The following is a 17847-nucleotide window of genomic DNA, read 5'->3' on the forward strand; positions in this document are numbered from 1 at the left end:
TGTCCACGGAGCCTTTCGGGGGTGTCCAACCTGCGGCTCGCGGGATGGCTGTGAACAGGGTGTGAAGGGGGTGTGACCTGAATTTCATATAGTAAGTCTTTCGGGAGGTTTTGGTCCTTTCGCTACTCCTGTGATGGTGACAAGGAAGGATGTGGAAGTTGAGAATTCAGATATTTGGCCAGAGTAATTCATCTTTGAAATCGGGAGAAAGATATTTTGAAAACTTAAAAAAAAAACAAACAAACCCAAACGTTAGCACATGATTAGTCACAGAGCGCAACAATGTTCGTCGGAGAAGCAGAGCATGGATTTTATTTTGTTTCCTCTGCATGGAGACGAGGTGGGCTTTTTCTTCTTCCTTTTGTAACCCTGAAGGCAGATCCATGGGGGAACAGGTGAGGCTGCCAGGTGGGCTGACACCCAGGGGCATCCCTGCCAGGGTGGTGGCATAGGGGGCGTGGATAGACAGTCTGGGGGCCTCCCAGGTGCCCGGCAACGCACGGGGACTTGGGGTGAGGAGGAGGGCTGATGTCAGGAGGGGCGGGTGGTCAGGTGTGGGTAGGTCCATGCTGCTCAGAGGAGGGGCTGTGCTGAGGGGCGCTTTCTTGGGGTGCTTTCTTGGGGCGCTGCATCAGGACCTTCTCTGGGACCTCCCTGGTGTGCAGGAGCCACAGGGGACAGGGACGGAGCCTCAGGCCCGGCTGGAATCGGCAGCACTCACCTTGGGGCAGGGAGAGAGAGTGTCTGATCCATGCAGAAGGCTGTCTTTGGGGTCTTCAAGGAAAGATACTTGGAAATGTTTCTTTTGAAGCTAAATTACCTGGCGACCTGGGGCATGGGTTGCCAGAGTGGGGGCAGAAGCACAACCCCCCCCCGCCCCCCCGCCCATTTCTGACTTATTGGGCAGGGAAGAGTCTCCAGGCTGGAAAAAGGCATCCCATGTCCATCAGAGTGGCGTAGTAGAACCAGACAACTGAGTGTTCGTGAAGGAAGCTGAGCCCCTCGGAAGGCAGGGAGCTGCCAGTGGGCCAGAGGGAGTCCCAGCCCTCTGTGGGTTAGAGTAATATTTCCACTGAGACTTTGCAGGCTCCTACGATGTACACTATCTAGTGTGCTTCTTAAAAAAACCCATGAAGACGATGATGCTATCCCAGCTTTGCAGGCGAATAAACGGTGTTCCCCCTCCACCAACAGGTGAGACTCTTGAAGGTCAGAATTTGTTAGAAATACAAATTTGGGGGCTGGACTTCAAGGTCTTTCAGCCCGGGAGTTGAGAGAGACCTCAAGCCCTGCCTTTTTACAAACTCCATCTGGAAGCGCCCTCCCCAAGCAGGAAAACTAGTTCGGTCTAGGGCGGCCGAGCGATGTCCCAGCGATGTCTGTAAAAGAAGCTGCAGCCTCACTGTGCGCTGCTGCAAGGAACCACCGCCCCCACCTCCCCAGCCCTTGCAAGAGAACCAGCGGGGTAGCTGGTGCCCAGGTACCAGGGCGTCATCCCACCAGAGCTGCCCGTCACCGCCCAGGAAGACCCCGCCCCCGCTGCTGGGAACGCCCCCTGCGGCGCTGGTGCCAGGCATTCTCTGACGTCAGGCCGGGATGGGAGCCTTGGAACCCTCTGGCGGACAGGGTCAGCCTCAGGCAGCCAGCGCCCAGATGCAGTTTTGTTCCTTTATTTCTATTGTGATCTTTCTTGGTTGACGCTCAGCCCCGATGATGACTCCATCCTTTGATTCTTTACAAAGAGCGGCTGTGTTCTGAAGCCTTTCTAAGAAACCCTGGGTACCAGCTCACAAAAGTGCGTGTTTTTTTGTTTTTTTTTTGATGGAGCTTTACCCCCACCTAGTGGCCAGAATGGTAAGTGCCTCGGCCCGTCAGCCTCCAGGGGAGCTTTAGGAAGACGATGTGGAACGTCGAAAAGAAATAGAGTTTTTTTAAACAGTTTATTTCTGAGTCAGTCCCAGAGCGAAGACCGTGTTAAACCATCATCTGCGGACTTTGGGAAAGGAATAAATGTCACCGCCAACCTTCCTGCCCTCTGCTAACGGGTCCTTTTCATGGGTGTTTCCCATTCCAGGTGGTGCACTGATAGATGTTGGTGAATCCATGAAGCTCATGGCCGAGGTGAAAGACGCCCTTGATATTAACGTAAAGCAAACGTTTATTGACCCACTTCAGTTACTGCAAGACAAAGACTTAAAAGAGATCGGGGTAAGTTTTCTCGGCTGGAAACCCACCTGTTGCCGCTTCAAAGGATGTTTGTGTTTAAAGCCATTAGGACGGTCCTGTAGGGACCCAGGGGAAGCATCGAATGTTTGTGAGCAGTGGAAAAATAAGCTGCTAGTGATGTCTTCCTGGCTGTCTTGGTAGGAGTCCCCTGTAGCTCGTCGAAGCACCTGTTTCCGCAGTGGTTTCTCACGGGAAAGGACTCCAAGGCTGTGTGTAGTGGGTGTTTGATCCTGAAAACCATGTTGCAGTCATTCGATCCATTGGACGCTTTGCATGAATGGTCGTCATTGCCCCTGACCTCATTTCCGTTTTGGATGACGATGGCAGCCGGCCACCCAGTACACTCATGTGGGTGCGGGTGTCGCATGGCTCATAGCTCCTGCTCAGCTTGCTCTGTCATGGTCGGGGGACTTGGTGGGAGACTCAGCAGGGGTGTCCAACCTGCGGCCCAGGGCAGCTGTGAATGTGGCCCAACACAGCATCGTAAATTTAGTTAAGACGTCATGAGATTTCTGTGTGTGTGTGTGTGTGTGTGTGGTTACATGTTGCAGTGTGTTCAATGTGGGGCCCAAGACAACTCCTCTTCTTCTTCCCGTGTGGCCCAGAGACACCAAAAGGTTGGACACCCCTGTAAGAGGATGACAGAATGAGTGTTTTTATCATTTCCTGCTTAGTGAGGAGTTGGGGATCGTGCCGAAACGGGTAGCCCTGTGTTTGGCTTGGTTAGCATGGCTGGAAGTTCTTCAGACACAAGCAGAGCCAAAGCGAGGGAGGGGTTCTGTGACGGACCCCGGGAGACGGAATCTGAGTGTCGATGCTGTGTCCTTCCGCTCCAGATCGACTCTCCTCCATTCTGCCATCCATTCACTCACCCACCCGCCTGTCCGTCCGTCTGTCCACTCACCACCCATCCATTCATTTCCCAAATACTCCTTAAGAGTTGGCATCTCATAGATGCCGAGGTGCCACCACCACCACAGAATGTGAGGTGGGCTCCTGCCCCCTGCAGTTGAGGCCGGGGGGGAAACACAGGTTCTCCTCGGAGAAAGAAGGAGCGCCTGCCTCTCCGCGCCGCGGGGCGAGCGGAGCCGTCGCTAAGGGGCTGTCTCCTCCGTCCCTCAGCACCACCTGAAGAAGCTGGAGGGCCGGCGCCTGGACTACGATTATAAGAAGAAGCGAGTAGGTAAGATTCCAGACGAAGAAGTCAGACAAGCGGTAGAAAAATTTGAAGAGTCAAAGGAGCTGGCTGAACGGAGCATGTTTAATTTTTTAGAAAACGATGTAAGTATTTGACCCCAGCCAGGAGGCTTGCGTGGGAATGAACCACGTGCACGCGGTGTGTGTGGGGGGAGCTCTGGTGCCTTGGTTGTCAGGAAAGTTTCTAGAACCTTCCATTCCCCTTCTCGCCTGCCTCTGAGATAGCTTTGGACATTCCGCAGGTCCCAGCTGGAGTCTCCGATCTTGGGGCGTCCAGTTTACCCCAGGATTGCTTCCCAGCTGTGCTGGCGTCGGCCCCAGGCAGGTGGGGTGTTGCGGCGGGAATTAGCTGGTTGCCAGCCTCTGTACTTGAGGCTGTAGCATCTCTGGTTTTTCAGAATGGAGAACCCACGTCAATTGTGTGAGACGTGAAAACCGCTCTGGGTATCAGATCGCTGTAGGGGGAGCCTCGCCCACCACCTAGTGTTCCAACATCTTCAGTTGTCAGAGCGAACGTTCAGGACACCCAGTCACGACCGGGATTATGCGGCTGTGGCGCAGCGGAGCTGCTGCTCTTGGGGACTGCGGGGGTCTCGGGGCATGGCCCTGGGAGGGAAGGGCGGATGTGCCGTGTGCTATGATGCTGGCCAGCAGCTGTGTGTGTCCAACAGGGGTTAGATTACAGGGAATTACGGCGGATGGTAGGATGAGGTTCTTAGGGTTGGTGATGAGGGGTCGTTGAGTGCGTTTCAGTGACCGAGTGGAGGAGCCCTTGGTCACCTCCCGCTGGACCTGGCCAAGCGGGTGCCGTGGGCCGTCGAAGCTCAGCACTTGCTTTGGACCCATCTGTTGGGCTTTTATTTATTTTAAATTTTTTTATTTATTCATTTCTTAGAGTGAGAGAAACATCAACTTATTCCACTTATGGATGCATTCATTGGTTAATTCTTCTATGTGCCCTGACCGGGGATCGAACCGGCAACCTTGGCTTAACGGGGACGATGCTCTAACCAACTGAGCTACCTGGCCAGGGCACTCTATGTTGAACTTTTAAAGTCCATGGACACGAATCGGAGGATTTCTGTGTCTGCAGAACCGGTTCTACTTCCAACAGTTCATTGGAAGGGACACCGAGGTCTTGCGTGGTCCAGTCAAGTCAAGGGAGGTGGGCTGAGCCCTGGTGTGAGCCGCGGTGCTGTGCTGGGTGGGGCCGTGCCCAGTGTCGGCAAGACGTTAACCGGGGAGGAAAGGGTTTGCAACCCCACCTCCGTTACACCGGAGCTCTCAAAGGCACACTCGGCTGTGTGTCTCCTCGTACACGTGTTACCAGGTTTTTTACGTTTTGTGGGAAACGGGAAGGGGTGTGACAGTGTGTTCTGTTCTGTTGGTTGGTTTTACCGCAAGTCTATCCTGTTCCCCTCGGGAGTGTCCCCAAGCCGTAGGCGATTTGGGTTTGGCTTTGTCTCGGGTTGCCACCTTTGTTTCTTGGAGCGTATTTGGGAAAGCATTTTCTGGTGTATTGTGTGTGAGATGCCTGGATTCCTTCCAGCCCCGCACCCGTGGGTGGCGGTTCAACCCCTCGGGTTGATTCCTGTGTGAGATTTGTGGTCTCACCCACGTGCCCCATTGGGGCCGGGGGACTGTTTCCGGTCTCTGTTGCTCTGCCCTGGGTGGTTGACCCAGGAGACCTCAGTCCGAGGTCAGAAGTGATCCTTCCTCACAGAAACTCAGTCCTGTGTCCACGCGGGACACTGACCTGTCTCCTGCTTGTCACATGACAGTCAAGCCCCTCCCACCCTGTCCAGGCAAGGGAAAGAGCTAGTGAGCTCCAGCCCAGGCCTCCGCCTCCTCATCCCAGGGAACCTTCCCCGAGTGGCCAGACTCGGGGGTTTGCCAGACTGAGCAGCGCAGCCGGTGACAGAAATGTCCCGCCTTCCGACGGGTTCTGGCGATCTCCGGGCTTGGGTTCGCTGCGCCCTTGGTCCTGCCTGTCCGGGCGTTTAATTATAAGTGCGGTTGGGACTCTGCGGGGGGTGGGGGGGGGGACTTGCACAGGGCTCGCCACTCAGGGCCCTGGGGACGGCCGGGAGAGCGCGGGCTCAGCAGGGAGGAGCAGAGAGGCCACCGTGGCACCTCGGGTCTTCGCTGTCCACAGGGGACTCAGAGCACAGTGACCAGCTCTCCCCCAGTCGCATTTCCTCAGACACCCCCTACGTACGTGCACACTTCTTATGTTTGATCCTCACCCGAGGACATACTTTTCATTGCTTTGAGAGAGAGAGAGAGAGAAAGAGAGAGGGAGGTGAAGAGGAAGAGAAACATGGATCGGTTGCCTTCTTGTACACGCCCCGACCGGGGATCGAACCCACAACCTGGGTGTGTGCCCTGACCAGGAATCAAAATTGCGACCCTTTGGTCTGCGGGATGAAGCCCTAAGCAACCGAGCCACACTGGCCAGGGCCAGCCCAAGCCCATGTTTTAAGAGGTCCGGGGTCCATTTCCTTCCCGAAGTCAGTCATCTCATGGCTACAAATGCATCTCCCAATTACATGATCTTGCGTTCTGGCCACACCAGAGAGCAGGGTGGGTGGCGGACCCTCCCAACCCTCCAACCCCACACGTACCGGAAAGAATGTTCACCGAGCTCTCTCACGGGGTCCCCTTACCCTGCACACAAGGCCACGTGGGTTTCAAAGCGGGTATTAACGTGGAAATTCGCTTTCCTGAAGACAGGGTGGTGGGGTGTGGGTTCACCCAGCACCTGGCTCTGGCTCTCTCAGAAGAAAGCCCTTTCTCTCTGTAGCAGATTCTGTTCTGATCTTGTGAGGACGGGGCGCTGGACTGGTTTAAAAACTATGTGTCAGAGCCAACGAGGTAAAACTTTGAAGAAATCTGTAGGATGTTGCAGGGGCCAAGCTGTCGTGGTTTTGTTTATTCGGTTTTGAAAATGTGGGGCCGGGCTTGTGTTTTCCCAGCCACGGAGCGCGGCAGACCTCGGTGGCGGGGTGTCCTGGTCCCCTGTGCTGGTCTCGCCCGGCGAGGCCCGTGCGGGAAGCCGTGTTGGTTTGAAATGCACACTGAGCCTGCGTTGGAGATGGCGTTGACGTGGGCAGGGGAAGTGGAGTGTACACAGAGAAAGCCGGGGCTGTAGCAGCAAGCAAAAAGCAGTTGGACTGTTTGAGGCAGGCACCTCGGTGGCGGGTTTTCCCAGCTGAGTCCCTGCGTGCGGGGGACAGGGCAGGACCGACGGTTCCCCCGGCTGTGCATGTGCAGCGGACGGGCCGAGGAAGCGATGCAGCGGCTGGTGGGGAGCGGGGGAAGGGGTCTTAGATCTTGTTTTGTGTCTGTGTCTGGATGCCGAGTGCGTGGGCTTTGTGCTGGGACCCCTGAGCCCCTCCACCCAGCAGACCTGCCTCAGGGGCTTCTGGAATGAGCTTATGAACCCCTTTTTTCTGCTGCAACCGGGGAAGCTCCCAGGCCTGCTGGAAATGTCCTCACATTATGCATCTCCAGGGCTTCCGGGCCTCCTTAGGGGACACAGCGTTTTGATTTTATTTTTTTTTGTGTTCACTCTTACTTGGCCCAGCGTTCCCCAAGGTCTGGCTTCCTGGGACAGAGCGGTACCCCATTCTCTACAGCCTTTCGGCTCTGTGCCTCGGGGGAGGGATTTGGTGCCTGCACGGGGGTGCCAGGCGTCTGCCCCGGCGTCCTTCCCACCCGAGAAGAGCTTCCTTGGCTCCGTCTCCTGACTGGACCTAGCTAGACAGGGCCAAAGGAGACACTCCAGTCGGGGGCAGTCCGTTTGCCCAGGGATGGTTTCCCTAGTAACGGCAAAAGCCTGATCTCCGCTTCCAGATAGATCACTGGGGCTTTATAGCACACACATCTCCCGAGGACATCGTCTCGTTGGAGTAACAGACGTTTTGCGGAGTTCAGTCAGGCGTAGACTCAGAACTACGTTCGAACGTGTTTTGCCAGCATCTCCAGCTCTGGTCCAGGGCCTGCGGGCTGGGACCAGGTGGGGTGCCCTGAGAGGCACCCGAGCCCAGGCGGACGCAGGCGGCCCTGCAAAGCCGGCCGTGGTCCTGCCTCTCTGACCAGCGCAGGCTCTGGCCCCCCCACGGAGTAACTTTTTCTGCTCCCGCTGCAGGTAGAACAAGTCAGCCAGCTGGCCGTGTTTGTGGAGGCCGCACTCGACTACCACAGGCAGTCCACCGAGATCCTGCAGGAGCTGCAGAGCAAGCTGCAGACGCGGTAAGAGCCCCCCCGCACTGTGTGCTGCAACCCCAGGGCTGCGAGTCGGAGCCGGCGGGTGTCACCCTGTCTTCCTGTCCCCCCTTCCCCTCACCCGGCTCTGTTTGATGTTTCTCCCTCGGGTGGGTGCGGGATCAGGCCGAGATGATACATATGTGGCCGCTTCGGCCAGAAGCACAGAACTGGGAAAAGGGAGCTGGCAGTTTCTCTCCTCTTTCTTTTCTCTGAACCCCGCATCTGTGACCTGTTTTTAGGGCGGCCAGGCAACGCTCCTCGTTGGCCTTGAGTCCCGCCCCGGCAGAGCTGTGCCGCTCTCCCTGCCGCCTGAGGGTTCGGTTCCCCGTTAACACACTGGGGGTGGCGATGGCGTGCCCTCCCTCCCCAACCCTCCGGACACGTGGCGAAGAGGGAGAGGGAGGGGAGTCCGTATCTGGAAAAAGACTCGATTTGTGCCGACAACTCAGCTCTCAGGCCATACTCGTCACCTGGACTCCGAGAGGCGTTGAGATTGAGAAATTCCTTCCGAACGATCACAGAAAGGTTGCTGTGTTCCTCATGTCTTCAAGGATCCGTGTGTCCTACGCGGCTTTGAAAACCAGCGACATCGTATACAATAGGGCACCCCTGTGATGTCATGGGGCAGTGTGACATCACTATGATGTCACAGGCACAGTGACCCTGTTCATTAGAATCAAGGGTTTTAAAAAAGGGCCCTATTTTTGACGACAGAACGCTGCCTTACACGGGGATTAAGGTCATGGATGCGCTCGGAGGGATTTCACGGCAGAGGGGGGACAAACGGGGTGGACAGTTGGCAAGGCATCCGCTCTGTGGACAGGCGGTCACCTGGAGCTCACACGAGTGAGTCTACATTTTCTGCCTCCTTTCAGGGGGAAGGAGGAAGAAGGCAGTTGTCATTGCCAGCTGCCCAGAGAGACTTTCCTAGAGACACATATTGCAAATGCGCGGTCGAACCGTGACCTGTGGGGTATTACCGCCGGCCCTTGGGGCTACACTCGAGAATCAGCATGTAGGAGTCACCCCCTAAGTCTGGGGCTCCTCGGGGCTGGACGCTCTGCGTGGCTCTGGCGGCTGGTGACTCCCCTTCCGCTGCTGTGTGTTACAGGATATCGGTCGCATCCACCCTGCCCAAGCGAGAGTACAAGCCTCGGCCCCTGAAACGGAGCCCCAGCGAGCTCAACGGGGTGCCCACCTCCTCCACGGCGAAGTCAACAGGTGAGATGCCCGCTCCGTGGGCCCTGCACTCAGGCTCGGGGGGGAGGCGTCTGCCACCACGGAGCATTTGCTAACTGAGTGTGCTGTGCTCTGTTCTGTGGAATGTCCTGAGACCCTGAAAAAAAAATTTTTTTGGTTGTTTGGTGACTCCTCCCCCTGCCCATATGCAAGATGGTACCAGGTTCCCGCTCTGAAGCTTGCTTTTGTCAACGCGTCACTGTTTCTCGGAGTTATTTCCATGCCATGCGTGTAGATCACTGTTTTTTTAATAGCCTCCTACTTTTCTATTACACATACATTTCCCTGTTCACGGCCACGAGGGTTGTTGCCGGTGAAAGCCAGTATCTGTGGACTATTTCAGAGACCCTGGTGGGCTAGTCTTCCTTGGAAATGAAGTCGCTTTGCTGCGTGACCGCCAGTTTTAAGTGACAGTAGATAGTGTGTGACCGAGCTGCCCGCCCTCGTGCGCACGATGCTGTCAGTGCTGAGACACCTGACTTCCCCAACCCGAGCCATGAGACTTCGGTTTTTGCCGAGTGTTCATGGGTAAAAAAGTGGTACTCCATCTTTTTTTTTTTTTTATGGTACTCGATCTTAATCTTTCTGGGATTAGCTAGTGACGTTAAATGTTTTTTTTTTCTGTATTTAAATATGCCATTTGTATTTTTCTTATGTCTGAGTTGTCTGTGCATGTAATTCATGTTTTCTTTTGATTCATAAGAATTCTTTACCTATGTGGATAAAGATTAAGGCTTTTTTTCCCCCCAAATTTGTTAGTGAGTTTTTAGCATTCTTTGTATATTCCAAATACAAGTCTTTGGACATACTGGTGGTTTACAAGTACTGTGTTTCACTCTGTAACTTCTTTTCAGTCTCTTTGCAGTGTTTTAGGTATCAAATTTTAAAAATGTTGATGACAAAAATTGACCAATTTTTCCTTTTGTGTTCATGCTTTCAATGTGTGAGTTCTGAGAATTCTTAGCCTTAGGTCCCGAAGATTTCCTCCCATGTTTTTTCCCCCAGAAATTTTACACTTTTTTACATTTTAGCCCGTGATCCACTTCGAGTTAGTTTTTGTGTCTGTGTGAGACTCTGGCCAGAGTTCTCCCCCCTAACACCCTTCCCCCGTAAGCTCTGCAGGTGGGATTTTCTTCTCACACCATTGCTATGCTTGACGGGTTTCTTTTTCTTTTTTTTTTTTAACGTTTTTTAAATTTTCCAATTACAGTCGACATCCGTTATTATAGGAAGCGACCCCATGAAATAAAACAGTGACAACTGGTAGACCAACACAGCAGTCACACTTACTGATGAGCACTGGCTGTGGGCCAGGGCGTAGACCGAATCCTTCTTGCGTGTTTGAGGTGTTGCTGCCTCCCCATTTTCCAGATGAGTAAGTGCAGTTTCCCCAGAAGGTCCCCGAGCCCGTCTACCAGAGCTGGGCATGTGCACTGGGGTTTCATTGTACGTCAGAGGGAGTGCTGGGGGGCGGGGCCGTGTGTAAAGTGTTCAAGAACCTCGGGAATGGGTTCATTTTCAAGATTCCCGATCCCAGGGAACCCTCGGCCGGCCAGGGGGCTGCTGTCGGGCTCTGACGTGGACGAGAGAACCCCGGTGAGGACAGAGGTCCTGGCTTCCTCATGTGGACCGCGCCTGTCCGTTCTGGGTTTTTCCTTCTTGGCCAGTAGCTCGGTCCCTGGGTGGATGACGTTGTCAAACCGGAGTTCACAGATGTGCAGAAGGTGGCTCTGAAGGCGGCTCATCGGCACTGTCTGACTCGGGCCTGCCCCTCCTCCGGGTCCTCGCTGCCTCCCCCTAAACGGCCCTCGGCGGTGGCGCTGGCCCCCCGCTCCAGCTCCAGCTCCCACCCCCGCCAGCCCCGGCCCCGGCCCCGGCCCCGGCCCCCTTGATTTGTGGGTGGAATTTGCGAGCGTAGAGGGTCCCGCACCGTTTGTTTCTGAGGCACGGTTTCAAAAGAACACGGCATTTTATGGCCTGCCTTAATGGGAAGTTACTTTCCATTAGGATTCTGAATGATTTGCACATAATGTTTATAAAGCGAAGGAAAAATGTCAAGCATTTCACTAACGATGGAAGGCCAGGCTCCCAGGATTCTGCCAGAAATGAAATCCAAGAACATTTTCTTCATCATTTCTTCTTCCTACAGCAAAAATAAATTTAAAAAAAATTTTAAAAAGCGGGGGGAGATGAAAGGACATAGGTCAATTAGGCAGAACCTGTCGTGGGGCCGAGATGCAGTCTCAGAGACTATCATTTCTAGGTGCTTACGGGAAGGGCGAGAGCCAACCCTGGAGAAGGGGGGCGGGGGGGCGGGAGTGGAAATCACATCTTGAAATGATGGATTGCAGACCGAGTCCAAGTGCAGGCCCTGGCTGGGAGAAAGCCCCTCCAGTCCAAGCCCGTGAGTATGGAGTCGTGACGCTTCGTCAGCCTGCGCTGTCCCCACACAGCCGAGGAGGCCAAGAAAAGCCCTCGAACGGAACAGTGTGGCCGGGCAGTTCCCAGAAAACCACTGGGGCTGAGGAAGGCGGCGTTAGAACTGGCCATCGATGCTCACGCCTCTTCCCCCGCCCCCCCCCCCCCCAGGTTGTTTCCACCAGGCCCAGGTTGTCCCTTGGCGAATCAATTATAAATGTAAAGACTAGAGGACACAGTATATTTTATATATTTTTTTTACCAACGCATTTATTTTATGAAGGTTTTTTTTTCCACTGAAGTTCCTAAAGAGGGTACAAGTCTGTGGAATTACCCAGCTGAGGGGTAATACCCTGCAGACTGGGGTCAGCTTCAGAAACGAGAAAGGCTGAGGCTGGCGACCAACCCCGGGTCCCCAAGGTGGGCCGAGGGCGTGTCAGCGCGATGCCACATAAATCTCCCCCGCGGCTCGCACGAGGACACTCTAGCCTCTTCTTGGTATGAAAGAGACTTTTGTGCCCTTCCGGATGCTTCTAAGGGGGCTCGGAAATGATGTCTCGGTGCGGCCCTCCCCCTCACTGGAACAGACTCTCCAGGATTACGTGAAGAAAAGAAACACAGATTCAAAAGTGAAGTGTGAAGTCTGAAAACTGAAAGAGACGTGCGTTTTGCAAAGAGACATATGCCTTTTTTTTTTTTTTAACCGAAATTTCCAAAGAGGAAATGAAATTTTCACACGGCAGTGGGGATTGCTCAGTCAGGAGGTGATTTCTTACTTTTCTCTTCTTTCTTTCCCGTTCTTGTGTTTCTGGTTTTCTTTTCCCCTCCTTACCCGCCCCCTGCCCCGTGGTCCTGTGTTCTGTCAGCTCTGAATTCTGTGGCTGCCACGTTTATCTTTTACAAGCACTGAGCAGCCCTTGAAATTGGAAAAGTACTCAGGTTGAACGTTTTCTAATTTCTATATTTTAAAAATATGTATTTATTTTAATTTTATTTGTATATTTTTAGAGAGAGGGGAAGGGAAGGAGAAAGAGAGGGAGAGAAAGATCAATGTGTGGTTGCCTCCCACACGCCCCCTACTGGGGACCTGGCCCACAACCCAGGCATGTGCCTGGACTGGGAATCGAACTGGTGATCCTATGGTTCATAGTCCGTCGCTCAATCCACTGGGCCACACCAGCCAGGGTTATATTTTTTAAATATTTTAAAAAATGAATATGTGAGCTATGATGATTGTTGTATCAGTAGGTATTGACGTGGGGAAGGGGAAGAGACCTTTTCTTATTTTTCGATCCAAAGGAAGCTGTAGAGCAGCAGGCCCTCTCCCGGCCGGGAGCGGTTTCCTGTACGGCTGCCAGCCTGTCGGGAGGGCGTTCCGAAAGCCTGCGAGGTGCGACTTGTGGCGGTCTCACCACCGCTTGCCTAAAAGGCCGATACGGTTATATTATCTCAAATATTGCATATTGAAGAATGTTAACTGTATGTGCATATCCTAGAATGATATGTCCGGTCTTCAAGCTAGACTTTAAAATACCAGCATCTACATGTTAAATTAAGTGTCATTATAGAAGGAGTGAGGTCTGAAAAAGTAGTGTGGAGACCAGCTGTTTCCAGGGACTGTGTGTGGACTCCGTAGGAATGACCCCCCTGCCGCCCCCTGGTGGTGGCCCACTGATGTGGCCTCGGGCGCCAACCCTGACGCCAGAGTTTTGGGGGATGAGAGACATCAGAAAGGGCGGGAGAACAGCCCGTGGCCGGTGGCAGACGGCTGCCCCCTGGCCTCCGAGTCGGAAGCGTGCCTGGGAGAGAGGGCCGGTGGCCCCACTAGCGAACGCAGGTATATCCAGGTGCAAGCTCCTGATTTTTAAATGTTGGCAACTCACGCACATGGCCATGAGGCACAGAGCAGGCCACGCCAAACAGCCAAACACCCCCACCAGCTGGTCCCTCTGCCAGCGGTGGCCAGGAGGCCACCCCGGGTCCAGGCTCTCCCTCGTCTTCCCTGGCTCCTTACCTCTGAGCGGCAGAGGCAGCCGCGGGCGCCGCGCCGGGGCGTGGTAGCCCCTCTGGGAACTTTTGGTGAATAGATGCAGCCGGCTTCGGAAATGTATGCAGAAGTGAGCTCAGGACAGCGGGTCCTCCGGTGCCGTTCCGTTCCGCGTCATTTCACTGTGACGTCGGTGAGATTAGTAGGAGCTTGGCTGCCCTCGGGAGCGCTTAGCCAGGGCCACGTGGGTGACATTATGTGCGTCATTCTGCTTCCAGTCGCCGAGCCTGTCACCCAGCCTGGCTTTGTGATATCGAGGGCACCGACTTTGCTTGTTAAAAACCCTTGGAACTTGTGGAGGGTGGGGGGTATGAAGGTGAACACCAACCACATGCTGGGTTTCCTGGGTCGCCCTGGTCGAGCTTGAGTTCCATTGGCAAGTCGTTTCCACCAACCGCATCTCCTAGGGATCGATAGAGGGTTCTTTTTTTTTTTTTTTTAAAGTTGAGTGTCATTTCTTTTTTTTTTAAGATTTTATTTATTTTCAGAGAGGGAAGGGAGGGAGAAAGAGAGAGGGAGAGAAACATCAGTGTGCAGTTGCTGGGGGCCGTGGCCTGCAACCCAGGCATGTGCCCCGACTGGGCATCGAACCTGCGACACTTTGGTTCACAGCCCGCGCTCCATCCACTGAGCTATGCCAGCCAGGGCTGATAGAAGGTTCTTATCCCTGGAAAGACAGCTCGTAGAGTTCTACTAGATGTGCCTTAGAAGGTCACTGCTGAACCGTCTCGGTCAGCTGGCACCGCCATGGCAGAAGACCACGGAATCCGTGGCTTAAACAACAGACATTTCTTTCTCACGGTTCCTGAGGCCGGGGAGTCCAAGGTCAAGGTGCCAGCAGATTCGGGGCTTGGTGAGGGCTCCCTGGTGGGCTTGCAGGTGGCTGCCTTCCCGGACCCACTTCAGCACATGAATTTTGGGGGTGACACACACATGGCATCACTTGCATTAACCATGGATTAACACCTAAAAGTTTGCCGATAAGGAAATCAGGGCCCAGAGCTGACCCAGAACTAGAACCCAGGGATCGGAAGTTTATCTCCAGGATGTTCTTACCGACGGCCAGAAACGCCATGTTAGTGGTTCTGAACGAGTCGGATTCCGTGATCTTTATCAGAACTGTACACCCGTGCTGTGCCCGGGTCGCTTCGAAAAAGAGTTTGCGACCACAGCTCGAGACGTTTTTAATTAGAAGAAAAGATGGCGTAACTTTTGAAGGGTACCGGACCCCACGATGATGGTTCTGATTTAAGAGATGGTGCCTCGTTGGCTGAGCCTGGTGCCTGGCCCAGAGTCTGGCCCAGAGATAAGCGTGAGAGTTTCCGTCCGTGTTTTGCTCCAACAGGTCAAGGGAAAAACTCTAGTCAGACAGTCAGGTCTCAGGGTGGTCTTGGTGGTCGAACCGAAGCCCCCACCCAGAAGGAGGGAGACTTGGGTCCCGTTCCAGATGGGACCGCCAGCTCTCCCACTAATGGGCCCCTTCCTCTCCGCCCCCATCGGCCCCGTGGGTGGGGGGGCATAGTCCTAAGGGCGCACTGAGAACCCCCGGGCGTCAGACCAGGAAGGGAGCAGAGTGGGTCCACCAGCCACGGTGGGGTCGGGGGGCGGTCACCTGTAGGCCTTCCTGTTGAGCGGGCTTTGGAGTCAGAGGGAGGCCCTGACCTTGGCCCCATACCGCTAGGTCTCGAGGTCATCAACCAAAGCCCGGGAATTACCCCCCCCCACCCCGCCCCCGACCGCGCAGGGTTATTCTAAGGATCAGGTCTGCTCATGCGCACTGGAGGCGCCGGCAGGCACGGGGCTCGGGGCCGAGGCAGAGCCCGCCGTGCGGCGGCTAATGAACGGGTTGTCTGATTTCCCAGCCTACAGCCGCCTGGAGGCAGCAGAGTAGCGAGGCCTGGTCGCAGCCGGCTCCAGGGGAGGCGAGAGCAAAAGCTATAAAAGGCGGGAGCAAACTCGCAAAAGGCTCGGCGGTCTTGGGCATTTGCTAGGAGACAGACAGCCCTCCGCAGGTCAGTGGCTCCCCGGGGACACCGCCCCCGTGCCCTGGTAGGAACTCGTGAGGGCGCGAGTCGTGTGGGGGACCTCTCTCTCTGCCCCCTCTCTCCCCCAGCAAGGAGGAGTCAGGAGGGGTCTACCTGGCCTTTCTGTGGGGGTGCTCTGACCAAACGCCTCTGGTAATGAGATGCGCAGAGTCCGGGCCCACCCTCGGGTGGTCCGAGCATAACCCAAGTCCGAGCGCCACGGGAAAGCGGTGGTTCCTAGTGCCCTCCTGCCCTGCTGGCCACCCCACCCCCACCTCCCAGTCAGGGTGAGCAAGGCAGCCCTGGAGAACAGACCCCCAGGTCCCGGCCTGCGGTGGGGAGAGAGGGAGGAAGAGGGGGAGGACCCATGAGGAGGGCCTGCCGGAGACATGCCAGTCCCACTGGGTGCTACCTCTCCGGTGCTGGTCTGCCACCTGGAGGGCCACAGTGTTTCCTTTGGAAATTCTTACCCGAGGGTATGCTTGTTGATTATAAACAGATTGGGGAGAGGGGGGAGGAGAGAGAGAAACATTGATCGGGTGCCTCCCGTACTGGCCCCGACCCGGAATCAAATCTGCAACCTTTCTGATGCGCAGGAGGATGCTGCAACCCACCGAGCCCCCCCACCCCGGCCAGGGCCTGTTTGGCTTTAATCGAAGCCTGGAGCTGCTCACTGTGGGCCAGCAGCTCAGGCTGAGGGAGGCAGGGCTCAGTGTAAGTACCTGAACGATGTCCCCCCCAGGCGAGGACTCGCCCGGCAAGGGGAGGCGGGACCCTGGGAAGACCTTCCTGGACGTCGGGAGGACTGAGGTGGAGAATGCTCCAAGGCAGGGACCCACCGCTCCTTCCCTGCCGGGCCCATGGGCTGGGGCTGGGACATAGTGACTGAGCAGCCCCTGCCGCTTCCTGGCTCTGAGCCTCTGCCCACGCCCCTCCCCTCCCCTCCCCTCCTCTTCCCTCCCCTGACTCGGGCACCTACCAGAGGGCTTCCCTGAGACTTCAACCCGCTTAGGGTATCTTCCCAGCAGGTGACAAACCCTGCAGACCCTGTAACTGACTGGGGCTGAGGAATAGGGGGGCCCGGCCAGGACAGAATGCGCCCAGCATCTCTGGACGGAGGAGCGAGCGGCCCCCCTGGCATCCGGGGCTTGGGGTTGGGGGAGGGGCACTTTCCTGCTGCTAAAATCCGAGGGGACCCGATAGTGTTAGAAACCGGACCCTACGATGGCCAAGAGGGAAGGGACGCTTATTTTAGGGGGCACGTGACTCCCCCACCTGCAGCGACTGACGGCTGGGGCAGACGCCCCACATTCGGGTCCCCTCCCCTTTTCCTTTCCCCCCGATGGCTGGGCCAGGGCGTGGACACTCAGTGTTTCACGGACACACGCCCCCTTCTCCGTCACAGTCACCTTCTGTCTCAGTGCCACCCAGAGGAGGAGGAGGAGGAGGAGGAGGAGGGCCGTGTGTTGCCCACCTCTGCTCTCCCGGGACGCTTGGCTTAGCGCCCCAGGGCAGCACGGGGCTGGGGCTGTGGCCATGGTGTTGCGGTGGCGGTCGCACCCACCACCTCCGGGAGCACTCCTGGGTGCTGCCTGGCGGAGGTGTCGGGTGCCGACTCCTGAACCCAAGCAGCGGCGGTGGCCGAGGGGGTGGCAGAGGGTCCCCTGGGTGGGACCCGTCTTCTTCTCTAGGACGGTTTCGCGGAGGTGAGCCAGGCGCCCCGGCACCCTGCCCACGCGTGTGCGGGGTCCAGTCCGGAAGACCCCACTGGGGAATGTGGCCGGTGCTGCCGGGGCTGCCGGTGCCACCCCCGGGGACGGTGACTTCTCTGGTGTGGGAGGGGAGCCCCACGCCGTCCCTCAGGGGGGCGGACACCTGGTTTCTCTCCACCTGCGCCAGCCTTGCCCAGGAGCCTCCGTGGCAACCAAGGGCGGAAACAACTTGATCCTTTTTTCTATTTCTACAGTTGGCAAAAAGAAAACAACAACTAATCTTTTTTCCATTTCTTGGAACGATGCAAAAAAAATGTAACTTGCCTTTCCAGGTAACGCAGTGTCTTCCCACAGAAGGGGCAGGCTCTCCGTTTATTACTTGGTCGAGTCAGGACTTAAACCCGATGCAGTCGAAAGCCCTTGATCAGGGCCGTGGGCCTTTTTCCTCCAAGGTTCTCTCCTCCCCTCCTCTCTCCCCACCCAGGGTACCTGCCAAGGTGTCGCCTGGGTGCCGTGGGGTGTTCACAGGACGTCCCGGGGGCAGGGCAGGAGGCCTGTCCTCCGGGGTCCTCACCTTGTCCACCTCGGGCCTGGGCCTCCGGGTGTCCAGCTGTCTGCCTCCGAGCCCACCCCGCCCTACCCACCCCGCCTGGCCATTCCATGCCAGCCGCCGCCTCGGCAGAGGTGGGTTCTCCGTTCGCTGGGAGCCGGGCGG

At 56.0% G+C, this 17847-nt stretch overlaps 1 protein-coding gene across 3 annotated transcripts in view; it reads left to right on the forward strand.

The window, feature by feature from the left end:
* SH3GL3 (SH3 domain containing GRB2 like 3, endophilin A3) overlaps nt 1-17847 on the forward strand; it is a 38119-nt gene that overhangs the window by 16367 nt on the left and 3905 nt on the right. For 2 of the 3 annotated variants that reach the window (XM_036013175.1, XM_036013176.1), the window contains 4 exons: nt 2075-2208; nt 3349-3507; nt 7574-7677; nt 8804-8913. In XM_036013175.1, the coding sequence (XP_035869068.1) occupies nt 2075-2208; nt 3349-3507; nt 7574-7677; nt 8804-8913 (507 nt within the window). Of the gene's footprint in view, nt 1-2074; nt 2209-3348; nt 3508-7573; nt 7678-8803; nt 8914-15258; nt 15347-17847 lie in introns of those variants that run through there. The other variant, XM_028502239.2, reaches the window with a different exon arrangement.

This window comes from Phyllostomus discolor, chromosome 12 (assembly GCF_004126475.2).
Source record: "Phyllostomus discolor isolate MPI-MPIP mPhyDis1 chromosome 12, mPhyDis1.pri.v3, whole genome shotgun sequence".
Classification (NCBI taxonomy): Eukaryota; Metazoa; Chordata; class Mammalia; order Chiroptera; family Phyllostomidae; genus Phyllostomus; species Phyllostomus discolor.